The sequence below is a fragment of the Sphaeramia orbicularis genome, chromosome 16 (assembly GCF_902148855.1).
Source record: "Sphaeramia orbicularis chromosome 16, fSphaOr1.1, whole genome shotgun sequence".
Lineage (NCBI taxonomy): Eukaryota > Metazoa > Chordata > Actinopteri > Kurtiformes > Apogonidae > Sphaeramia > Sphaeramia orbicularis.
This window is the reverse complement of record NC_043972.1, coordinates 28,599,537-28,627,142: the sequence shown is the minus strand read 5'-3', so window position 1 is coordinate 28,627,142 and position 27,606 is coordinate 28,599,537. Positions and strand designations below refer to the sequence as shown.

Genomic DNA, 27,606 nt, shown 5'->3' with positions numbered 1-27,606 from the left:
CTTAAAAGGAGTCATTCTGCTTAAATTCCTCCATCTTTTCATACATTTTGCTACTAATACTTATACACTTTCAGTTAAATAAGCTTTTGAAGTTGCGCTTGTAATGGAGAATTTCTACACTGTGGTATTTCTACTTTTATTTTAGTAAAATATCTGAGTGCTTCTTCCCCTGTCGCCAAAGTACAGTAATCCCTCATAGTCATATATCCTGCCTGAAGACAGTGGTCTCTGACAGGACACCACGTTGAGCGTTCACAGTCACGGTTTGCATTTGTGGACAGACGGTATATGTTCCATCGTGATGTTTGTTTCAACTTGTCCTTTTGTGGAGGCCTGAACACATGGCTGCCACTTGGGGGAGACCTCATAGAAAAACAAACAATATATTCAAATTTATGACCACATTTTTGCAGGCTTTATTTTTAGCCGTGCACTAAGAGGACTGACAACAGAACAAACCCAGGGAGGTCTGTCTAAGATTACACACTAGAGTTTCATCCAGGAAGGAGAATTGCACAACATCTTAAATTAGACTAATGTTTAAATAAGAATATAGCTCAATTTCCTTTGTGCTTGTACCTTTTGTTTCTCTATAACTGGTATCATAAGTCTCTTAACATAAAACTCTTCTTAACATGTGTTTTGTGGATTATATAAGATTTTGTACAGTGGTGAGAACCATTTTTCTATATTTTGGCATAAAAACGGGATATAATTTGACTTAATCATTTGGCCCGTGTGACATTTTTTTTCTTGTTTACTACTAAAGTCAAGTAAACCTACTTTTTTTGGAGCGTGCAATAAATGTACATCCTGATGTTTGTCCTAAAGAAAGTGACGCAAGTAAAGACATTTTTCTGAGAAAACACCATGACTACAAACTTTGCATTATTTACTTAGCGGCACCAGTTAAATACAGGTTCTGTTCTCCTCGGTTCACACATCTGTCACAGCGTCAGAGCGCATGACGTACATCATTGTTTCAGAGGTCGTCATACTATTGGAAAGGCGTTCTTAGATTGTTTGCTAATTCACTCTGTCTTTGTGACGTCGCATTCTTCGTCCTGTCTCGTGTCTGCAGTACGTTAAGATATAATAACTGACAAAATGTGAAATCAGGCACTTAGAAAACCACTAAATAATGATGTTAGAACTCACTTTTATTTGTAGTAGGGATGAGGGACAGACAGCTTTAATGTCTGTCTTATTTTTACTGAGACAAATTTCTTAGTTCTTGTGCCAACACATCATTTATTTCAGCCTAACTGACCTTCAATTGTAAAGGTCAATGAGAGGCTCAGGGGAAACCATGGAAACTGGTGACCTGACACATCCATACTGTGAATTATTACTATTCAGCTTATAGGGCTTGTGGACTACATTTAGAGCTGGCATTTTAGGAATGAGAATATTAGGCTTCACCTAGGAGAAAGACAGAAATGTCTTAAAAAAGGGCAGAGGGAGACTTTAAGGGTTACAATTTACTGCACCTTTCTTAATTGTTGTTTACTCAGTCAGCAACCTGAGGCAGCACATAATAAAAGGACAGAGAGAAAAAGGAGCTGAGGGTCAGTAGGCCTGAATAGTTAACCCCTACAGTGAGGGGATATTATACTGTGAAGGGCATTTTGTTGGCATAGCTTGGATCCAGTTTTACCTTTAGAGAAAATGGCTACTGCATATTAAAGAGTGACATTTAATGCAATTTATTAAACTGAAATCTGATTGAGTGTGGTATCAATAATTATGTTTTTACTTGTGTATAAGTACTCATAATTTCAAATTGCTGTGTTTTCGTTATATTAGAATGAGCCTTATAAATCTGCATCATTGGGCATTAACATCTACAACATTATACATGAATTAATTGCAGATTGTTATTCATATGCATGGTGAACTGAGTAGTCTTTCATCCATTAAGCTCAATCATGAACTGATATTTTACTCTAGTTTATGCTGAACTGTCAACTTATTCTTATGCACTTTTATGTCCTGTGCTCTCATTCTGTGTATTTTTCCATAGCACTTATATTTGGGTGCTTCTATGAAACTGAGTTTATTTTGTTACCTGGCACTTTGCCAGCTTTTTTAGACCCAATAATAAAAGAGAAATTTAGACATATTTCCCCCCAGGATGTACCTAATGATGACCTCAGGTAAATGCAAAAAGAATTTATACTCAATTATACTCATAACCAAAATTAATGAATTTTTAATAAAATAGTGAGGCCAAAAATCAGATCAAAATTGGGACATGAAAAGCTACCTAGGTGTCATTTGATCTGGAAAACATGCCTCGAAATGGTCTTATAAAGACACTGTGTTAAATTTGATGATCCCAGTGGTTTTTCTAAACCAGACATGCTGGTTTTTCACGAATCTTTCGTCTGATTCCAGGTTTCATGTGTAAACCACTACGTCCACTGGCGTTACATGCAGAACCTGCCCCTTTAAATGCAAATAAATTGCAAGTGATTTTGCAACAGCGGTCATTTTTGTGAAACACTCTGCCTTGTATAATTAGTTCGATTCCCAAAATGTACCTGTGAGAGAATAAAGAGATATTTTTTAAAAAATAGTAGTAACATTGTGCATAATGTGTATGAATAAACGATAAGCTGAGGCATAATATTGTTAAAACTGCACTTATTTTTCTTACAAATTTCAGTTTTTCAGGTTAGTCACATGTTTTTTGTTAATGGATAGTTGTAAATATTTTCATAATTTAATGTTTTTTTATTGCGCTAAAACAAAGAGAAAAAGTTGTCATTAGTTATAGGTTATGATGCTATTACTTTAGGGGTCCGACCCACTTGAGATCCAATTGGGCTGAATGCGATCCCTGGAAGAAATGCGTTTGACACCCCTGATCCACAGAGTGAGCAGGTGCTCTCCCATACACCTCACTCAATCTCAATGACGGATCAAACAATCAAAGAACATTTCTAAGTCCCACTTCACCAGGTAACACCACCACAGAAAAAAAAGACTAAGGACTAAACAAGGCAACATCATACATTATAATCAAAGGTACAAAATATACAGTTTATAACTTACAACTGCCAATACTCCTTGAGGGCTAAGACCCTTTATAAAAGAAACAACAAACCGTGCATTAACAAAGCACTATTTTGACTCCTATGTCACCGTATCAATAAAATCATCTTATACAATCTTATTAAAACAAAGAGCTTGTATTGTTCTCCAGTGGAGCATGTGCACAGGGTAATCAAAACTCTTTCGTTGGTCCTTTAACACTTTGGATGTTCTCACCTTGGCTGGTCAAATTTTTTGCCTTGGTTTTAACCCTTTCATGCATGAATTATGAGATTTTTTTCTGACTATTTTTATTCCTCTTTAGGCATGAAAAAAAAGAACAATGTGATTGATTTTTTTTTTTATTAACCTATTTTTCATGAAGTTACAAAAATGTCCACTCAGCTGGACACCATGTGTTTCATTTTTGAAGTGACATACTGTGTGAAAACCATGAAATAAAAACATTTTTAATGCTGCTAGTCTGATATTTTCTCACATTTTAACATACTATAATACTAGCTATTACACACTCAGATAATATGCAAAAAAAAACATGTTTTTGTTTAAAAAAAAACCAAAAACAACTGTTAATTACAGCCTAATAACAATTAGCAATTGATTTATACTCAAATATGTCACTGTAGATCAGGTTTATCAAGAACAGCAACGTTACAGTAATGGGATGACTTACAGTGTATGGGATGGTGCATAAGCGTCCACTGTGTCGGCTGATATGGAAGTAAAACAACAAATCCATGAAAATACAAGAGAACAGCTGTAGAATGACTGTCCACTGTAGTGACCACTATGCATGAAAGGGTTAATGTCTTCCTGCTTCATATAAAAACCCATAATGAACACATGTTTTTTGCATTTTTAAACTAAAGTGAAGGTCATTGTTGGATTTCTTATAGGGGAGGGGAGGAGTTTTCAACCTGACCACTAGATGTCACTAAATCTGAGACACAGGTCCTGATTGGTCTCTTTCATACCATGCTGACATGTTTATATCCTTATATGAGAATGGAAACTGGATGATGACTGCCACATATACAGAGCATGAAGGGTCACCACTGAGTTGACACTCCTCATCATCATCATAATCAATGCAAGAAATGAGAGAAGATGTTTTAGAAGAGTAGTTTCCATTCTTACAAGCTTGTGGAAACAACACCAAGGAAGACTGAAACGGTTTTGAAGGCATGCAATCACTTACAATAAGGCTTTTTAGAGGTGTTTTTGCCCATTAATATGTGTTTAAACAAAGGAACTGGGATGTAACAGGAATATCTTCTGTAAGAAAGATGAAACAGTTTGGGGCTGACATGCTGTCATTGTGTATTTTTCTTAAACTTGACTCAGACAAAAGGAAGTTCACCACAGTAGAGATAAAATAACACCTTCGCTCATTAATTCTAGTGTTTATTTTCGTGTCAGAGTCTCAGTCTTGGTGTGCTCTGAGCTTTAAAAGAAAAAAAAAAATCAATGACTACAACACATCCTGCCCACTAGAGGGCAGCGTTAGGCAATGTAGACTTGAACTGATGGTCTGGATGAGAAGGGGCTGTTCTCTCCCACTTTTATCATCATCATCATCATCATCATCATCTCTGTCTTATACCAACCTCTGGTTATTGTGATACTGCACTAATATACTATTTTGTATCAGTACACTCTCTCATATACATATATTTTTGTTGATGTAAGATTGTGCCATTCGCTTAAAAGAAGAAATTGTTTTCCAGAGATTAAAAAAAAAAAAAATCAGTGAGCTACTCATTTTGATATCTCTTAAGAAAAGTAAATGAAATAGTGCTGGCTGAATGGGATAAACACTCTGAGACAAAAGTTTAGACACTGTGCTCCCCTGTTAATAGTCATTGTTTTCTCCTTATTCGTGCTGTGTTTCTGCCTTAATTCACCACAGATCCTGCATTAGAGCCATAAAGCCCCAGGTGAAGCACTTGCTAATGTCACAGCGGTGGTGCACCACTAAACAAATGCTTCCAACCGGGTCATGACTTTAAATTGTCATTCCACTTAACGGCTTCATAACCTGTTTAGGAGCACTAAGTAATGCTGGTGTAGGGCTGCAAGACGATGAGGCTTCAGATCAAGAAACACTGGGAATACATATGCAGAATGGAAATAATCAACAGGTTTCCTTCACAAAGTTGTCTTTCCTGGGCAATTTTGCATTATTAGAAGTATGTGTTTATGCATTTTACTAATATACTGACTATCCACTGTTTGACTCACAATGGATCTAAAAATCTTGACCAAATTCCCTCCCAAAGCATTAACTGACACTGCCTTATTCGGTGATATAATGTGGAATGTTTATTATTTTAGCAATATAATGCAGATTCAACCTGGAAGGATTGTCATGCAAGAAACTTTTAATACAAGGGTGTCAAAGTCATTTTCTTCCGGGGGCCACATTCAGCCCAGTTTAACCTGAAGTGGGCCGGACAGGTAAAATAATAGCATGATAGCCAATAAATAATGACAACTCCAAATGGTTTTAGTGCAAAAAATAACATTCAATTATGCCAATATTTACATTTACAAATTATCCAAACAAAAAGGATGTGAATAACCTGAAAAAAAATGAAATTTGTAAAGAAATATAAGTACAATTTTATCAATATTATGCCTCGACTTATCATTTATACATATGTATTACAGATGAGATCTACAAAGGCACAAAATATTTAGTAACTGGCAGAGTATTGTTAAAATTGCCCTTAATTTTCTTTAGACATTTCAGGTTGTTCGTATTTGTTCAGGTTATTCACATTTTATTGTGAAAGGATAGTTTGTTAACATAAACATTTTCATAATTTAATGTTTTTTGCACTAAATCAAAGAGAAAAAATTGGTGTTATTATTTATAGGTTATTATGATATTTTTTAGTTTGATGCCTTAACTTGCACTTTGCAAATTCATCTCGCAGGCCGGTTTTGGCCCCCGGGCCGCGTGTTTTACACCTGTGCTTTAATAGAACATTGCCTGTATTGAAGCTACAAAATAGCTAGACATGTGTCTGTAACATCTAACAACATGACGTATAAAAGTACTTAACAATCAAAACTCAAAATGAAAACATATCATTTTGTTTCTATTTTTGCATGTGATTATTTAATGGAAATATACCACTGTTGCACCACAATAGCTGTTAAACCTCCCGTGTAAATGTTGCGCTCTGGGTAAATCTTTCACCTTAATGACAACTTGTTTGCTTTGCAGCAGCTGTGTGGCAGCTGCTCTACCCACACAAACACTCACAATCAATAACACTTCACTTTGCAGTACAGTATACACATGCAAACACACAAAAGGGATTTTACTGTACATAAACATTAAATTATGTAAAAGTCTCACTGTATTGTGTTTCTCTTTCTTCTCTGCTGAACACATAAATACAGACCATTTCCAGGCACATGACCCAGATTGTCCAGACTCAAAGGGCAATCATTTGGTTTGTGGTGGATTAAAGCTTTTAGGTCCACACCATTAGCTCCCTTTTAGTGGCCAGAGGGGTTTCCATCTACTTAAATGTGATGTTTTTTTCCAGTGTCTGGCTCCTACTTAACCAAGACTCGCCTTGTTAGTTTGTTGATTCACACATGAAGATTCACGATGACCTGTCATACAGTACAAGTGTTAAGAATAAGTCTGTTTTTAATGTTCTCTCCATCTGTTTAGGCTAAAGCACATGAGCAAGGCCTGTACTTCTTAATCAGGTGTAAAAATGGTCTAGTGTTGGTGGTGTCATGTATATTACAGTGCACATGTTCCACATTGGTACTGATTATGTGTTGTCTAAAATGTTTAAATTCATGCATGAAGAATATGCATGGAGGTTATCATTATGTACAATGTGTTGTGTGGCTCGACCCAAACTAATGTAGGGAGTTGTTATCCTTGCCTTCAGATTTTAATTTCTGTTGTAATTTTGTGCATTTAGAGCATGTTTAAGAAACTAGTCCTTAGAGGCATATTTGGTATATAATACTATATGATTAAATCCAACTTTTCTAATTTTTCAGTGTCTTCACCCTTTCACATTTTATGTCCAGTGTATTGCATGTTTTATTTTTTCATTTCGTTAACACATATCCACTGAGACACAGAGAAGAAGAAAAATCAATATGCTAATAGGTTTATTTTCTTAACAGCACATTATAACAAATGACATTTAACTCTCTTTTTTTGGGAGAGAAACATGTATGCGGCCAAAACTCAGTGATGGCTAATGCATCTCACTTAAAAGTGGTAATTGAGGAGGACAAAATTTAAATCATGTCAATACCGTAATTTGTCAGGAGCTACACCTGCAAGTTAACCAGGTTACAATTGATTAACAAAATGCTATTAAACAAACTCTCATGTTCCGTTATCATCTTTTACAGCATGCACAAGAAACAGTCACTTCAAAGTAGCAGTGATTACATCTTTCCATTAACACAGTATCAGCTTGTTTTTTATTATATTCAGGATTAAATAACACTTTATGAATAATAACCTTGAACTCAGCGATCAGATCTGCATTACAACACACTCCTCTACATTCATTCTGCTACAGGCCAGTGACCATACAACAAATACAGTCTGGGTTTCAGAACAGTATCATAGGAGTTTTAAACTAAGGTTTGGGCTTGACTCCCAGACACAGAGCTAGCTCATTTCTCTGGATCTTTCCGTCCTTGTTGACATCACAGTGACGCAGCATGACCGCTCGTAGTTTATCCAGGTCTGGACCAGTGAGATTGGGCTGCAAAGGGGAGAAGAGAAGAGAGACGAAATGAACAAGCAATATGCAACAGGTGTTAGAGGCGATATTTCATTCACATGCACTAGCACCTTTAACCCATAAAGACCCAAACAGCCACTGATGACCAAAAGCATCTCCTGATCTAAAATATTAAATAACCTCTGAACCACTTATTCTTTCAATACATGTAAATAATTGTGATAAAATGCAGTTTGTAATCTTTTCATGGTCATCAGATGTGACCCATTTGGACATTCAGAGGCTCTGTAGTTACCATGGAAACACCATCATCTTCTGCAGCATTGATTGACCAGTAAAACCCATGGAGTTGGATCAATGACAGTGGATGGAGACACTGGGTTTATGTTCAGTTAATGATAGATTCTGATGAAAAAAGTCACCTTTTCTTCAGTTTTCTCTGTTTTGATACGATAACCTCCATTTTTTAGCTGAGCTTTTATGAACAACCACATAATCAGTAAATTAAATACTGAAAAACACAAAACACAGAGGGTTATGTCGTAAAAAAAATTGTGATAAATAACTTAAGAAAAGTTAAATATAGACAAAAAAATATTTTGGAACGGCTACAAAAGTAAAATTGGGTATTTAAGAGTTAAAGTTATCTAACTATTTTCATTTGAAACAAGGACACTGTACATTAGGAAGTATTCAAAATCATTGTAATAGTCCATGTATCATGCTGTATTGACAAATGGAACAATTTAATCCTAAATTTCAGCATTTTCCAATTCTTAAGAATAATATATAATATATAATACAAAATGAAAAATTATCTAACTGGTTTTGGCTATTTCATCATTTTTTGCAATACAATAGTTGCAGACATTTGTAATGTTGAAACCAGACGTCATCATCTTACCCTGACGAGTCCCATCATATCTTTGACAAACCCATCCACCTCAGGACCTTCCAGTGCTCCTGTCTTACTCTAAACAGTAAAATTAACAGAGAAACACAGTAAGTGCTGAGTACTTCTTGTAATTCATCCCCTGTTTTTATTCAGTGAGCTAAAATGCACCCTTAGAGTGGAGGGTAGTCATTCATTTAGCCGCTGTTATTAGTGCGATCTGAAGTGGAATGAGACCAGCACTTGTTGCATATTTTAGTTAAATTATGACTGTTGCTTTTCCTAATTGCCACTTTGCTAAAAGTCTTAAAGGCAGTTTCATGGCTGAACTCAAACGGGGGCTATTATTATTAATCTAAATGTGTCACTTTCTGCACAATTACCGTTTGTAAGACTGGTGTTTAATTAGATTAGCTGTTAAATATTTTTACAAAACAAAAAACACTTCTCAAAAGGCTATTTTGAACACAAGTAGAGGTGCATGAAGATTAAAAATATCTCAGACTATATCCCCTTATCAGAGCTCAGAAATATGTTTGTACAGAATGTAAAAGCTTATTAGTAACTGCTGATGTCAATTATTGACTGCTCTCTGGAGCTGTGTGGTGAATGAGTGCATCTGAGCTAATTCATCATCTCAGTGAATGACCTGACAACATAATGGGCGCTTAATGTCATTTAGTTTCATTACAGAGGTACAAGAGCTAATTGGATACACTGGTGCTGTGTGGAATTCTCTTATGCAGACAACCACCCTGTACAAATCTTACTGTTATTAATTGGAAATAGAACATTTAGTGACAGTAAAAGCTGCCTCTGGTGGGAAATATATATTCTGTCTCATTGCATGTCCGGTTGTGCTTTATCAGAGATAATCATCCTCATGCAAGACACATTTTCTCCAAGTAGAAAATACAATAGATGGATGTGTATTATTCTATCATTCAGAGCATAATACCCTGCAAGACATGCTGGCAAAAATCAAATAAAAAAAACACTTTTCGTGTTCCTCCCAGTTTATTACTTACAACATCATAATGGTCAAAGATCTTATCAAAGTCTCTCTTTCTCTCCTCTTTACTGCAGGCCTGCAGGAGATAAGAGAAGTGGGTAAGATGAAGTCAAGGAGAGTGAAGTCTTGAACCTTACAGCTCTGATCACTTTGCTTCTGTGCCCCCACTTGCCAAAATGTTGGTAAATATACTTACATCCATCTCAAACTGAAGCAGGAAGTTCTCCTCTAAAGCCAAGATTCTAATTTAGAAAGAAATAGAATGAATTAAACAGAAAAACACACACACATCTTGAAATTAAAGTCATGCTTTCATGTTATAATGTTCCCAAGTATTATGTAAATTCAAATAGAATGTAGTAATTCATAAATCTCACAAACCCATATTATATTCACAGTATGCAGGTTGTTAGCCTCATAGCATAAGTGCCTAAATCATATTTTTGGTCAAATTGTAAAATCTGCATAAGTTTACTCTCCTAACACTGCTGCATCATTTTTCCTCATTGATTATGACCTGAAAAACATTATTTAGGCAATTAAGCTATAAGGCTAAATGCACTATTTTAAGATAAAAAATAAGGTAATTTTGGTGCAAGCAATACATTTCCAAAAAGTTTGGACAGGACCATGTTTACATCTATTCTTCTTTTAACAACAGTCTGTAAAATTATGGAACTGAAGAGACCATCTTCAGTCTTACACTTTCTTGTGCAATATACTGAGCAGACCTCAGCCACACTGTTTACCTTTATGTATTTATCTATTTATTACAACTGTTTTGCAAATACATTTTGCACGTACATCTTGCACATACAGGGTGGGGAAGCAAAATTTACAATATTTTGAGGCAGGGATTGAAAGACAGTGTATGACCAATTAGTTTATTGAAAGTCATGAGAATTTATTTACCACAAGAAAATTGACATAATAGAAAATGTTTTTCTTCTATGTGTCCTCCTTCTTTCTCAATAACTGCCTTCACACGCTTCCTGAAACTTGCGCAAGTGTTCCTCAAATATTCGGGTGACAACTTCTCCCATTCTTCTTTAATAGTATCTTCCAGACTTTCTCGTAATAGTTTTGCTCATAGTCATTCTCTTCTTTCCATTATAAACAGTCTTTATGGACACTCCAACTATTTTTGAAATCTCCTTTGGTGTGCATTCAGCAAATCACACACTCTTTGACGTTTGCTTTCCTGATTACTCATATGGGCAAAAGTTTCTGAAAAGGTATGGATAATAGTGTTAGGTATGATTATGACATCAATATATGTTTGGTTTCAAAACAATTGATGTAGTGCCTGCTGAGAAAAAACAACTAAATGTTCATTGTAAATTTTGCTTCCCCACCCTGTATATATTTACATATTTATATTTGTATATTTAAAAAAAAAATCTTTTTATACTTATGGTGTCTTATCTAATTGTTTTTATCGTGGCGAAAAAGGAATCGTAATTTCATTCTGCAGTGCATCTCTGATGTGATATCTGAATGACAATAAAGAAATCTGAATCTGAATCTGGATATGGGATTCTAGCTGCTCAACAGTCCTAGACTTTCTTTCATTCATGATGTGACAATTGTTTTCATTTGGTGAAAGGCCAGTTCAGGACCCTGACTCGTCTACTACAAAGCCATGCTGTTCTAATAGATGCACTACATGGTTTAACACTGTCCTACTGAATGTATGGCCTTCCCTGATTAAGGTGTTGTCTACATGGGGGCATAATGTTGTTCCAAAACCTACAAATACCATTCATCACTGATGTTGCATTTCCATTCCATGGGCACTCGTACCCCCCCATACCATAATAGATGCAGCCTTTTGAATTGAGTGCTGATAAAAAGCTAAATGAACTTAATTTATTGCATATTGGAAGGTGTTTGTTCTTAGTAGTCATTACTTTCCCTCCCTTTCACTGCCCTCAACCCAACAGTTTTCAGGTGTTTCTGCCATCAATCTCAAAATCAAACTTATTTTTTCCATCAAATAGTACATTTGATATGGTTTATATGTTCTATTGTGAATGAAACAAGGGGGAATAAGGTTTACATTTAATTAAATTTAGTTTTTACATTTTTACACAGTGTCTCATGAGAAATTAAAATGCATACACTGCTACATATTGATAAACATGTATATTCAAGGTACCAAGGATCATTGTTTCTGTTCATTCAAGGAATAAGTGAGTTATGGTTTGTGGTGCTTTGTAAGTTAGCATTTGAAAAACAGAAATAAAAATATAAGTTGATGTGTTATCAACACAGTTAAAAATAAGAGTACGTCAACATTTCTTATACTTGAAAGAATAAATTTGAATCCTGTTCTGTGAAAGATGAAATACCTGGCCAAATCACTCAAATCTAGACGCCCATCCTTATTCTTGTCAAAGATTTTCATCTGTGAGAAAGAAGAAGAGTGAAATCATCAAACAGCAGGAGCAGTGGAAGAAAAGAAATTTAGAGAGATGCTACTTTACAGGCAATCATTTGAATCATTGTCAACAAATTGTGAACTAGTCTGTGTACTAGTTTGTGTACTAGTCTTAAAGAGAAAAATCACTCTAAAGATTGTTTTCTACAATAAATGATGGTTCATTTGGATGTGATTGACTGACAAAATAATTAATTTAAAGCGACCTTACAGGTTATGAAAATCAAATATAGTAACCCTAACCCTAACCCTAACCCAGTATATCACAATAACAGCATGTATTAATTTTACTATTTCAACCTCTACATGCTACAGACTTCACAAACTGAACAAGTGCAAACTTATAAATTCAAAGGAAGTTTTACTGTGTTGTGTTTGTATTCCTTGTATTCATACCATTGTATCTGTGTACTCCTCCAGCTTGTCCGGTGATACTCCCTTATGGTGTTGCTGGAACAGGTCTTTCAGGAAAGCCTAAATGACAAAGTTGGTTGTATAAACAATCAAACATAGTATACGATATCTTACTACACAACAACAACAACAACAACAACAACAACAACAACAACAGGATGTCATTTAACAGTAGCACTTTAGTCTGTGATGAGATACTGAATGATATAAAACATGGAAATATAGAGTAGCTCAGATGTTCCTTTGAATTATTAATGTGTTTCCATTTTGTGTTAATCTCTTTAAATATTCTAACAGGATGCTGAGAATCTTTATCTGAAACTGGACTCCAGAAGGACACACATCTCAGTATGTGTCAGAACAGGATCTGGGGGCTCAGGGTCATGGTGTACATCTGCCAAGGCTTTCACTGAAGGTTGGTCTTTGGACAAAAATGGATGTGGAAATGATTCTATTGTGTAAAATGTCACACAGTTTGTACTTTTAAACTCACCTTGAGCTCCTGAGCCGATATGTAACCACTGCAGTCAGCATCATACCTCCTCCATATCTACAGAGGGCAGGAGAGGGACAGTCAAAAAAACACTATCACAAATCTACAGGAGAAATATTTTCATGGTTCATATGCCTGAGGTTGTTGAAAAACTTCCTCATATCTGTTGTAACCTCAGTTTAGAGATACATTCTTCTCAGGTTCATTTACTTTCTTTAGTTGTGCTTGGTTGAACTCGCTTGCAGTGAAGAAAAGGCATCTTCACAGTCGAGAAACAAGACAAAGAGTCACATTTTTCTTGATTATAAAGTAGCAGTAGGCCTGTTACTGGCTGATCTGGTTGGGCTGACGCCGGAAAACATCTCTTTGTTGTATCTCTGTCATGATCTGCAACTCACTGTTTATCTAGTGTGCTTGTTCTGCCCACAAAAGCAAGAGAGACTGAAAAACAATTTAATGACTGCTTTTGTAGTGCTCACAATTATCATCAATTTCACAACTGCAGACAAAACTAGAATCTATTTGGCCTGGGGAAAGAGTTGAAAGTGGGAAAATGTAATACTGAGTAGTTTTTTTGTTTTGTTTTTTCTATGATCTTACCTTCATGAAGTCAACACTGTTGTCCAGAGGAGCTTCTCTGCGGAAGATTAACAGGAAGTTCTCGTCCTCTGGCAGGATCATGTTGGCCAACTACAAAACAGGGAAGAAGTCAAAACAATGAACGGTGACTTTATAGAAATGTAATGTCTCATAAGTCTGCTGAGATCACAACAATCACAAAGTTCCGTCCCTGGTGTATTTCTTTACGGAACGATTTTCTTCAGAAGATATATTATAATGTTGTTATGTGTGCACAATGTGTAATAGCAAGAATGGGATATTTATAATATAATCATGTATAATAGCAAGAATGGGATATTTATAATATAATCATGTATAATAGCAAGAATGGGATATTTATAATATAATCATGTATAATAGCAAGAATGGGATATTTATAATATAATTCACGTGCAAACCTTAATCAATTTTTGCTTGGTGGCTTGCCTTGGTTCCTGTTTTTGTCTATTTGTGTGCAATGTGTTATTGCTTGTTCTTCTTTTTGTATGTCTTCCTTCAGTTATGGTATTACGTTATTTGCATGCTGCGTTTTTTTGTTTTTTGCTTTTTTTTTACCTGCCAATGGGATTCGAGATGGAAATTAGCTGTGTGGCTATAATCTCTCATATTTGGATGTAAATGTTCATTAATACGAACTGTCCCATTTTAAAAATAAGTAATAATAATAATAATGAATTAGATTTATATAGCACTTTTTTGGTCACTCAAAGCACTTTACATTATTGATCCATTATTCATTCGCTCTCACATTCTCCCTCTGGTAGTGGTAAACTACGTCTGTAGCCACAGTTGCCCTGGGGCAGACTGACAGAAGCATGGCTGCCAACTTGCGCCGACCACCACCAAACAGTCATACACATTCATACACCAGTGTGAGTGGCACTGGAGGGAAGGAGGGTGAAATGTCTTACCCAGGGACACAACAGACTGACTAGGACAGAGTGGGATTCAAACCGCCAACCCTTCAGTTATTGGACGACTCACTCTACCATCTGAGCCATGGCCGCTCCAAGTAAATCATTCATTCATTTAATTTCATTTACCTGTAGTCAAAGACATCTTAAAGCATTTTTAACAATATAAGATGATATGCATGCTGGGTAGTGCCACAAGTAAAATCCATGTTTTACTGTCATCTGGATGAACAAACACAGCCCCAGCTCTTCTGGCTACCTTCCAGTTTCTGTTTCTCTCTTCTTGTCTGTCCCTTTTTAATATCAGCCCTCCATTAGCAGATTAAACCAGGCTCCTTCAACTATCCCATTAAACTACAAGATGATGCAGCGGCCGCGTAGGTCACATACAGTCGCTGAAGTAAAGTCTAGAGTTAGATCAGACGCAATGCACCAACCGCCATGCCAAACTGCAGAGGAGTCAGAATCCAAGGATAAAAATGCAATCAACTGACTAAAAGAAACACTTGCAGTTGTTTGCAGATCTCCATCTTAACTGAAAAAAAGAAACACCTGCAAGTCAAGGTTACTCCTGTTTCATATAGCACTAAACACATTTCAATAGTGTGTTGTTAGTGAAAAAGTGAGTTTCACGGTCCAAAATGTTTTCTTTGGATCTCTCTTTTTTAAGATTTTGTATGAGCTATTAATCCTATATGGATGAAAAAAATGCAAAAGGACTATAAAGAACACTGTGTACTCTGAACTATGTTTTACCATAAAGTATAGTGAGTGAATGTTGTATTTGACAGTTCAGTTGTGTGACTCAGAGAAATAACAGAACTGTGGCTTGCAGATAGCTTCGAGAACTTCCTTCCTGAAAGGCGTCTGTCAAACAGACGTAGAGCATACAGTATGTTGAATTAGTGCATATAAAAATGACTCATCTCCTCTTGAAATGGTCATGGTCATGGTTTTACAACAGCTGATTTATCCCAGCTTGACTCTGAAAGTAACACTTAGATATTTTTTGATGCAAAAATAAAAAACATACCTTTACATACATTTTTTTTTGCATATAAATTACATATACAAAAAAATGCTTGCATTATACTTTATCTCATTGTCTTGTTTCAGATTTTCTTCATTCATTTTACCCTCATAGATCTCACTACAAGTCAAAAACTCCAGCAGCACGTGTTGCATAGAGGAACTAAATATACAGGGTGTCCCATAAGTCTCCATACATAGGAGACATAATACATTCCATACATATATGGTTCTAACATGTATTTCTTTATATTTCTTCTTTATAGTTCTTCAGCAGTGGAGGACATGCATTGAAATGTGTTCCCGACAAAATGGCAGTCATATAGAGCATATTATATAAATAAAAATGGTTTATGTCAAGAAACGTTTATTTTTCCTATGTATGGAGACTTATGGGACACCCTGTAGATCATTATGTCTCAGCTAATGGCCTTTATCAGGGTCGTATTAAGTTCTTCTATATGACAAGTGCTGCTGTAGCAAGTTTTTTTTGCACCTTGGAAGTATGAAAGTTATGATTTTTGACATTTACTCTCATCGATCTCTACATGCTTCACAGCAGAGATGACATGTGTGGTGCAATTTTGCTTAATGTCATTATGATTGATCCTGAAGATGCTTGGACACAGCCACAAACCAGGAAGTACTCAGGAGACTTAACACCAGACAGTACCACTTTCAGACTAAAAAACTCACATTTTTGGGCCACATTGTCAGACAGAACAACCTTCAAGTGTTACTATTGGATGCACAAATGAATGCCAGGATTGGAAGAGGAAGAATAAGACCAAGAATGACGAGGTTGAACAACACAAGTACTCACCTACAGCTCTGGAAAAAAATAAGAGACCGCTGCAAAATTATCACTTTCTCTGATTTTACCATTTATAGGTATGTAAAATGAACATTTTTGTTTTATTCTCTAAACTACAGACAACATTTCTCCCAAATTCCAAATAAAACTATTGTTATTTAGTGCATGTATTTGCAGAACACGACACATGGTCGAAATAACAAAAAAATGCAGGTGTTTTCAGACCTCAAATAATGAAAAGAAAACCAGTTCATCTTCCTTTCTAAACAACACAATACTAATGTTGTAACTTGGTAAAAGTTCAGACATCAGTATTTGGTGGAATAACCCTGATTTTCAATGACAGCTTTCACATGTCTTCTCTCTCCTCCTTTGCTGTCGGATGACTTTATGCAGCTCCTGGCACAGAAATTCAAAAAGCTCAGACATGTTCCATGGCTTGTGTCCATCCATGTTCCTCCAGAAGTTTTCAAGGTGGGTTCAGGCCTGGATATTGGTCTGGCCATGACAGGGTCTTCATCTGGTGGTCCGTCATCTACACCTTTATGGACCTAGCTGAGGCCAGGAGCATTGTCCTGATAGAAAAACCATTCCTCAGAGTTTGGGAACATTGTCAGAGCAGAAGTCCAGTAGTTTTCAGTAGTTAATTTTTGATTCCAACTACCTTTGTGGTACTAATAACACTGTTTTTGCCTTTTGTAAGAAGATAGTGATGGCCACAGTAGTGGTTTTTATACTTCTCCTTCTTAAATAAGACATGGATCAGGTGTTTATTCAGTGGAATAAGGAATTCCTGTGAGGACACAGGAATGGAATGGCTGTCATTCATGCAGACATGCTGATTTCAGAGGAAATTGTAGCGGTCTCTTAATTTTTTCAGAGCTGCAAATCGAGGGAATAAGAACGGCAAGAGCCTGAAGCGACTGGAGAACCGTGGCATTCCATCCTTTCAAGGATGGAACACCATAATAATGAACATTGTAAAACATCTGGCCAGTATTGTCTGCATAGCCTCTCCCACCTCAGCCTCTGTAACCTGGCTGCTGCCTCCTCCTTTTGTACAAATTCATACTGTAATCAACTGAAAGCCTAATGTAATGTATGCAGATGTAAAGGAGTTGAAGTTATAAGAACAGTAGTGCACCACGGAAAGGGTCAGTAAATCTGAGTCTTCCACTCATGATAGACATGTATTGACAGTGGTTTTCATGGATAAAAGCCGAAGGATTTATAGTGTATGGATGCACTGCATTAAGGGATTGGCCTAATAAATGGACTTGTAAATTGAAGAAAATGTATTTCATTTTGATGTAGCAGGGCTGCTGTGCCAAGGCATCGTATTCAGCAAAGAACCTCATCACTTACACAGAGGAAAGACTGATTATGCATCCGCTCAATATGGTTTTTACATTTCTTGGAAACAGTCACAGCATGTAAGGTTGTCAGTAAAACTTGATTTAATTAAATGAAATAGATCCAATAAAAAGTCGATTGAAAATCAGATTTTGTTAATTAAAGGCAATTTGTTGTGTTTAGAAGGAACATCCTGGTAATATCCATTTAGGAAAAAAAATGTTTTGACTGCTGAGTAATATTTACAGTATAACACTGGGTAAAATATGTGCAGAATATGTACTGTATGTAAAATGAAGAGGACAAGCATATGCATAAGGATGGGGATGAATGGAATAAGTCAGCCTAATGAGATGAGAGGATCAAAAGGGGAAGTAAAAGCGTGAGAATGTTTTTCAGTGGGCAGCGTTTGACACATGAAACTCAGTGTGAGACAGACAGGAAAAAAGGAATTGATTTATGCTCTTATATGGTGCTGGCCATTATTTTGTGCACCATAAACATGACAAAAGACAAGATGAAGTGCAAATAAAAAACCAAAACCCCATGTTAATCAATAGAAATGTCAGGAAAGCGCGTTCTGTTATTTTCTGTCGAGCATTAAAGGTGGTCTAAAACACACATGTAGACACAAACAAAAGCAAACAACTGAGTTTTTATTATGATGAAATGATGAAAAGTTCAGATTTAGACAAAGGAATGTGGCTGTACCTCCTGAATCTGTAGTTTTCCATCAGCAGTGACATCGTAGGCGGACATGAACCTCTGCTTCGTTTTCTGAACTCTCTCTTCAGTCACTTTCTCCTGTAGAGAAAAAGTATAAAAAAGTATAGTATTACAACACTGCTTTTCTGCACTAACGCCAACTTCCCAAACCTACAACTATAAGATATTTTGTTTATCCCCAAACCAAATTTGTTTAAGGTCCGTTCCAATAAAGTAATAAAACTAAACCAAGTAAAAATAAAATGAAATCATCTGTCCGACTATGTTATTGTGCAGAAGGGATGAAGGATGTTCTGTAACATTCAGTCCTAAATCTTAAGGAGGTGAGTCGTCTGCTGCAGCTGCTTCACTGCTTTGTTAGAATATGATGAAGAGGATTATCTGTGTTGTCCAAGATGCCCTCCACCTGATTCAGTGTATAAACTATCATGTGTATTAGACTGGACGAACATTTATATTATATAATTATGATAGACATAGACACACATTATTTAAGAATCAACAGATTACATTTCTACATTAGCACATTCAGTTGTTTTGTTACAGTTGCTTAAATTTAATCACTTAAGCACTTTTGGCACTCACTGGTTTTGAGTAGTGTATGCACCTAGTTTATATTGTGGCATGTTTGCTGCATTGTATTGTGGGTATTGGCCATGTTGTTGAAAATGTGTTATTTTCATGTGCAGGGGTTCAGCAGGGTTGTGATGTTAGTGTTAATTTTGAGTTAATGTGTGTATGGAAATGTTTATTGGTCTTTTTGTGTTTCTTCTTGTATTTTTGTAGAGCTGCACCATGGGTGAAAGCCAAAGGCCGAACAATGCCTTTCCTGTTCATCTGGTATGGTAACTGTCTTGTACAATGAAGATCATCATGTCTTCTCAGATTAAAAAGAACATTTTATGCTAACAAACTACACTGAGATAACATCTTGCCAACATTCCATCCATGCCGCAAAATCTGTTAGGTATCATAGTAACAAATTGCCTCGACTCGGTTACATGAATCCATTTTTCTTCATCTTTGAGTCAACTGGCTGTTTTTCCTGATGTGGCAGAAATAGGAGCAGAGGGTGAAGATCTACTATTTACTGAGGAGTAACTCAAAGACTGGTTCAACAGCTTTAGAAGCATTAAGGTTTGTTTGTGTTGTGTTATTGTCTGTCTGATCTGTATATAATCTGTGGGAATACTTGGGACACAAAATATTCCATGTTTTGTCTAATCCACTTAATTTCTCATTTGTTCCCTGTGTACCTGACCTAGTCTGCTGTGTGTGTGTGTGCGTGTGTGTGTGCCACATCCCTCTCTCTCTCTCTCTCTCTCTCTCTCTCTCTCTCTCTCTCTCTCTCTCTCTCTCTCTCTCTCTCTCTCTCTCTCTCTCTCTCTCTCTGCCACACCTCCTCATCAGTTTATTACCCTCACCTGTGAGCACGGCTGGGCTCATCAGGTAGAGGGTATATATTCACCTCTCTCTTCTCTGCCAGATTGTATCTACCCCTGTGTGTTACTCTCCAGTGTTTTCTCCTGTCTGCTCTTCTGATCCTGACCCTGTTTGTTCCTGGCCTGCTGCCTGGAGATTCACCTGCTTGCCTGTTCGACTATGTCTCTCCGCCTGATCCCCGGATAACTGACCTGCCTTCTGTCCTCCGACCACCTCTCCTGCCTGCTCCCTTCTGGTCTCATTTGGATCTCCTGGTTTCTGACCCATCGCCTGTCTCTGGTTCACCTGTTGTCTGTCCCTTGTCGATTGCTTGTCTGCTTCATAATAAAGACTGTGCTCACTGAGCACCTAAAACTGCACTTGGGTCCTCTGTTGTACTTGTTACTGTGTGTGTGTGTTCCTGCATGTTCAGCTAGTCATAGGTTAAAAGTAGACAGTCTGTTTTGGTGTGTGTTGGATGTCTGCATGTATAATATACTGACAAATAAATATTTTTCTTCTAATTTTTGGATAATAATGTAATAAGTGGTGCTAAGCAAAACAAACCCCGCCTCTGGCACATATTCCGCCCATTCTAAGTAAATGGGAGGATTTTAAAAATTCATGAAAAATGTGAACTTTGACCTACAGTTCCCAAAATGTAATGAGATCCATTCTGGGTCACTGGCAATCTATAAACCACATTTGGTATGAATTCAATCAGTAGTTTTGCTGCTACAGACATGTGAAATTTTGCCCATTATAAGTAAATGGGGGGAAAAAAAGATTTTAAAAGTTCATTAAAAAAATTTTAAACTTTGACCTACTTTTCCCAAAATGTAATGAGGTCTATTCTGGGTCACTGGCAATCTATTAAACCAGTTTGGTATGAATTCAACCAGTAGTTTTGCTGCTAGAGTGTTAACAAACAAACAAACAAACAAACAAAAGAACAACAAACCAAACCAAAAGCAATATCCCTTACCTCCCCTTCGAAACATATGATTGCAATAATGACTGGGAACAAAGCAACATCCAGGAGGATCTTATGATTATAAAAAGAACTAGAAAAGCCCTCAGAGATCGCAGACCTCCACCAAGGCACATCAGCCCCCCCATCACCACCAAAATTTTAACATTTGTTCCTTGTGCCAGTTTCAACATTTCCTGAAAATTTCATCAAAATCCGTCCTTAACGTTTTGAGTTATCTTACTAACAGACAGATACACATACAGACAAGCCCCGATGAAAACATAACCTCCACTGTCCTTGGTGGAGGTTGTGAACGATAAATGAGAGCGATGAATGAATGTTTTGCAGCAAGTAAAGATCAAGGACACAAGCTTAAACTGAACATTGTGATCTCTGACCTCTCAAATGGAACTGTGTCAGCAGTGATCATTTATCTATGGCTGATCGATACACATGGGTTCAGAATCACTGAAGTGAAAGCTTTATAACCTTCGCCAGGAGCTATTGTGATGACTTTGCTTTGTGTGTGTACATGTGTGTGTGTTTGTTTGTTAGCAAGATAACTCAAAAAGTTATGGACAGATTTTCATGAAATTTCAGGAAATGTTGATATTGGCACAAGGAAGAAATGATTCAATTTTGGTGGTGATCAGGGGGTGGCAGATCTCTCTTGGCGGAGGTCCATGCTCTCTGAGTGCTTTTCTTTTGTTAACAGTGTCTAGATACATCATTGGTTACTCTGGATCAGAGGGGTCTGGGGTTGGACCACCACTCAGTGGAAATGTGGAAACTCTTCAGTCCAATCAGTATCCAGGTCTGTTTTGGGGGAAAAAATGGATGCTGTGCACTCAAGACAAAAGACATAAAGAACAATCCAGAAAAGTAAAAAGTCCTGAATCTAGTGTCTATCATGGTCTGGAGTTGTGTCTTTTCAAAGAGCAAGAGTCATTGTCATTTCTATCCACCTTTAATGCTGAAAAGTATTTTGAATCTAGAAGCAACACATTCTGTTTTCAAGATGACAGATTTTTAAGGGACATCCATCCATATTTCAACAACACAATGTAAAACCACTTCATGTGTGCATTAGATAGACCTGGCTAAGTCAGAAGAGCGTACAGATGCTGGACTGACCTGATGCTGTTGCATTTGTTTGCAGTAATAATAGGAAAGAACGGGAAATTACACCTGAAACATTTGATCACTTGGTGTTTTTAGTCCCTTTAACACATCTCAGTGACTGTGAAAATTTGTTCCAGCATTACAAAAGTTTTATTGTCTGAACTTTTCTGGAACATATTGGAAATTTCAACAATGAAAGGTGTAATATGGTTTGTTGTAATGCATTCAGTGTAATGCAAGTCAGGTAACATTTCAATACTCTACTGTACATTCTGGGCCACATATCTTACAAGACAGTTGTACTGAGGGATCATTATTTTGCTGTTGAGTCACAGACATTTTCAACAGTGTCACCATGGATACTCTTTCAGTTTCTGTGTTTTATCAGGGAGGGTGTTCCTATCAAAGGTTGCTGTTTTGTTTTTTGTTGTTTTTTTTCCTGTCAAAGGTTACTGCCATTATAGCTTTCTGTGAAGTTGACTCCTGCTCTAGGTTTAAACATTTCTAGTACACCAAACAAAAACAGCTTTATGGATCCTACCATTTACATTCAGAACTTGTCATTCAGGAAAACTGGAAGTATTTTTTATCAGGATCCTTTAATTTACTATATGTCTGTGGTTGGATGCTACAGGATTTAACTTCTTTAACTGCAGTAAAATTGAAGAAAGTATGAGTAGTTTATTACAAATAGAAATGTATCTAATGTGTAATATTCGACATGTCTGTGCTTTAAATAATATATCAACAGCCGCTGTTACTTCTGAGGAATTAATCTTTCATGAAAATCTTGGAGATTATATTTTGTGGGTTTATTTTAAGATATGAGTCAGAATTTCTTTTCCTGCATTGATCAGATTAAAAGTAAAAGCAAAAATGATGTTGGTTCCCATTGTTTTATGTATATTTAGCTCCTAATCTTTAAGGTTTTCTTTGAGTTTTCCCTCAGTAACAGTACTGTAACTATAGAAACCAGTTTATCTGTGGTCTGAATCATTACTTCATGCAGTGCAGAGCACACAATCTGCAGACCTCGCTCATTACAGAAATGTCTAACACACACTCCTGTTTGGTGCCAGTAATATCCTGTTGCTTAGCAGAAGTTACTAAAGCACACATATTAATATTTTATTTACAACTGATAAAGTAAGAAAAAAAAAATCAGTAAAAAATATTGAACCCGAGGAGACGATGAGACTGGAGGAAATAAATGGATAAACAGAAAGACAGCATATAGTGAATACAAAGTGGTTTTATTGCTTGATAGACTAGAACAGAATGACCTTATTGTGCTTTTTGTAGCTTTGAGAAACACACAAAAGAATCATTCTGGAGGCATGGACGAGGATGAAGGCAAACATTAGAAAGATAAAGTGATGTTTCATAGGTCATCTGTTTGCATTTCAACAACCCATTCCAGTATCCGAGGGAAAAGTCACACATGTGCACAGGTGGATGCACTAAGAATTAAATAACTTTGTTTCAATAATTGTTAGAGAAAAAACATTTTGACTGTATCATTTGCACATACACACAAATGCTGTTTTTCAGTTCATTATTTAACTGTGTAAAAGCTTTCCTTTGCCAAATGTTCTGACAGTGTCCAGAGAGCTTCAATTATGTCCATGTCCATTGTGTCTACCATCCATACAGTCACCCCACCCATCCACACAAGTGCACGGATGATCAGCTGCCCACACAGGACACACAAGAAGTGCTGCAAAGTCTGTTTTAAAAGCAGCTGTGTTTGACTGAATATCAGCCATACTTTAATTTTAATTTGACTTCAGTAAAAAATCTAAAGTAAAAACAAATAACCCTGCACCATAGTATCCTAGTACTGTAGACTGATGCATTTATATGTAGATACTTCTGAGTGTGATGATGCCATTTGCACTTTAGTGCCTCTTAATCTGCTGAGACTGAAACAAATTGTGAATAAATTACTGCAAACAAAGCTGACTTACCTCTGGACCCAGCCTTTTCATCATGTGGCGGAAAAACTCATCAAGCTCTTTGCCTTCAATGTAACCATTATCTGTTAGGTTTAAAAAAAAAAGAGCACTTTTAACCCAGACTTGAAGTGGCAAATTCAGTGTGATGTACTTCATTAGTATTCAACACATGTCCTACTCCCTTTTGACACTTGCAAATACCAAACTTTTATATTAAACATGCTGAATTCACACAGAAAAAAAAAAAAATGTAATCACAGCTAGATGTAACAATTAACTAATTAACTAACTCTTAAAGCTCAATATTTTATCATCATAAATAGAAAATTATATTGTTTTTCTCATTTTCCTATATAGGTCTATTAACTGAAGATGATATACAGTTATATTATATTGCTGTTCTGTATTGTGTATGAAAGATCAGGTCATAAATTGCCCTCACCATCCGCATCGAAGTGCTGCCAGATCTCCAGGAAACCAGCTGCATCCAGGTTATCAAAAGCACACTCCATTTTAGTAGGAAAAAAAGTCAACTGACAGGTCAACTTTTACACCTAAACACAGTTTAGACTGAGGTGACAAACTGTGTTGCACTGCTCACTCGCCTACTTGGTTGACAGATGTTTTTTTTTTTTTTTTTTTGTGACTTGTTGAAGCCACACCTCTTGTATCTGTGACAGTAATAAGAGAGAGAGGCAGAAAAAGAGGCAGCTCTGTGCACTGGATTTGCCCTCTGCTGGCTGAATTCATGCACTGAAACTTAGATATTCAACACAACCTTCATAGTGTAGTGTGGGGATGTAACGATATGAAAATTTCATATCATGGTTATTGTGACCAAAATTATCACGGTTATTATTATTATCGCGGTATTATTGAAACTGTGCTCAAAATGTTCAAAAAGTACTAAAACACACACTGAAATAATTTAACCAAGTTGTGTTTAAAAATAAATAAATAAATAGAATAAAATAATAGGCACAATGTACCTTCTGTTGCAGAAACATTCAAATATTAACCCTTAGTGGCCTGAGCCTATTTTGTCTGTTATTCAGTCCTTTTGATTTTGCCTTTATATACTATATAAACAAATGTTTACTATACCCATGTTTGGAATCTTTTTTTTTTCTCAGCACAACTTCATCTATATCATCTGCCTATTATTTTTTTCACTTTAACCTACTATATCAAAATAAAAGGCTAGAAAACACAAAAATATATATAAAATCCGATTTGAAAAATGTATATACATTATTGCATAAATAAAACAAAGATGTTTAACGAACCTTTTCAAAGACTTTAAAAGTGAATATTGGTTCTAAATATTAGGTATAGAAAACCAAAATTGTAATAAATTAAAACTATACTCAGATATTTGACATAAAAGCAGATCTTTACATAAGCGTTTTCTCCCCTAAAAGTGCCGCAATCAAACACGGTTAACATGATAATTAGAATTTAAACTGTAATACTAACCGTCTGCAATTTTACCGCGGTTTATCGTTATAACGGTAATCGTTACATCCCTAGTGTAGTGTCAAAAAAACAAAAACAAACTTGCAGACAATTTAAAGCCTGTAAAATTATTTTAATCAATATTAATTTTTGCATGAAGAGATGTCTAATAACAGCAGACTTAGTGAAACATATTGATCTATGACAAATTGGGACAAATAATCCATCAAGACTGATGATGAGCCAACATGTTTATGCATTTTTTTCCAGCTCAAGGAAAACAGTTTTGCATCATTTCTTTTCTGAATCATGAAAGTAACATCAAATTGATTACATGTAATAACAAATTAATACATACAGAGAATTAATTTCTACTTTTATAAACACAATGTACATGTGAGAGGAAAAACAACAATGGACTGAGACATCCCCGTCTGCTTTTTTTAACTTCGAAAATAAGTTACAAATCCCTAGTATAGTAGTGTACTTAGTACCAAACAAATATAGAATTTGCAGTGTTCACATAGGTGTGTGAAAAAAAAGCAAAAAATCAGTGTGTATATTACATGTACATACACACACCTACATGTATGAAAGCACATATATACATACAGTACAGCTCACAGCCACATCATGCAGTCACACACGTAGACTCGATGCTACTTGTTATTTTCACCTTGTCGTCTCCACACGTCAAAAAGACATGAAATAGATGCTCATTTTTCAGGATAGAACAGAAAATCGACAGCAGTTCCTCACACAAGCAGACAGAAACACAGCCAGCTGCTTCTGAAATCCCACACAAAAAGCAAAAACAGGAGAATCATATCTTTTACATCAGAAAAACTGTTAAAAACTGAATACAGCACACGGCCACATGGGTTTTATCGTACTGTAAAATATTCTTTTTTCAGATGAGGAACTGATTTGGGACTAAAAATTGAAGCAGCCATGTAGATCAGTGACAGATGAACTATGTACAGAGAGAAACGGTGTTATTTCTGAGCAACAGTTAGTGGCAGGCAGTGGCTGATCAAAGCCTGCAAAAAGACATCGATAGACACCATAGGAAAAGGTGCAACAGTCCGACCTTTGGCCCTGACATTAAGTGACGTGTAGAAAACAAGCTGTGCCCCTGTCACACTGATTGCTTTGATATAAAGGTCAATTATATGCTATTAGATAAAATCCTGTTAGTGATTAGTGTAGCCTGGAATTCAACACCAGAAAAAAAAAAAGACAAAAAGTGTGTCTGGTTTTGAAATTAAATATTTGTAGGTTTTCAGTGGTTTTAATGTTGGATGGATGACAGAACAAACAAGTATTTTCCTCTTTTTTTGGACATCTGCTGCAAATAAATAAATCCTGTCATAAAATACACAGCCTAGCTAAAAAAAAGTCCCACATTCTAATTTTTCATTGGACCACCTTTAGCTTTGATAAGCCTATTCAATATTTCTATAATTATTTAGTCACTTAATGTTACTGAATCTAGACCTGAAGCAACCACAGATCATAACAATGCTTCCACAGGCTTGTACTGTAGGCACTAGGCATGATGGGTAATGACATCATCTGTCTCTTTCCATCACTCTTGAACATAGGTGCCAAACATGCGGCCCGGGGGCCAAATCTGGCCCGCCAAAGGGGCCACTCTGGCCCCTGGGATGAATTTGTGAAATGCAAAAATTACACTGAAGATATTAATCATTTAAGCTCAGGTTCCACATACAGACCAATTTAATCTGCAGTGGGTCAGACCAGTAAAATATTATAATAACCTATAAATTCTCACAACCCCAAATTTTTCTCTTTGTAAATGTAAACATTTTCATGTCATTTAATTAAATTTACACTAAAACAAACTATCATTTCAGAAAAACTCAAATAACCTGAACAAATAGGAACATTTTGAAATGTCTGAAGTGTAATTTTACCAATATTCTGTCACTAAATTTTTTGTGTATTTGTTGATCCACTGTGTGTTGTAGTTTACATGTGTAAATGATAAACTGAGACATAATATTGTTAAAATTGCACTAATTTTCTTAAGAAATTTCAGTTCATGTTATTCACTTTATTTTAAAGGATAGTTGGCAGATGTAAATATTTTCATTGCATAATTTAACTTTTTTCGCTCTAAAATATAGAGAAAGTTTGGAGTTGACAATATTT

General features: G+C 36.1%; 1 protein-coding gene across 1 annotated transcript; it reads right to left on the bottom strand.

Annotated features, from left to right (window-relative positions):
• Positions 1–7,189: 7,189 nt before the first annotated feature.
• On the bottom strand, positions 7,190–24,590 carry scgn (secretagogin, EF-hand calcium binding protein). The gene is made up of 11 exons (XM_030159353.1): positions 24,419–24,590; positions 23,989–24,059; positions 18,490–18,582; positions 13,648–13,737; positions 13,048–13,104; positions 12,537–12,614; positions 12,052–12,107; positions 9,897–9,942; positions 9,717–9,776; positions 8,701–8,769; positions 7,190–7,817 (listed from the first exon to the last, which is right to left on the bottom strand). The coding sequence occupies exons 1-11, from the start codon at positions 24,486–24,488 to the stop codon at positions 7,689–7,691; spliced, it is 819 nt and encodes a 272-aa protein (XP_030015213.1). The 5' UTR covers positions 24,489–24,590; the 3' UTR covers positions 7,190–7,688.
• Positions 24,591–27,606: the final 3,016 nt, after the last annotated feature.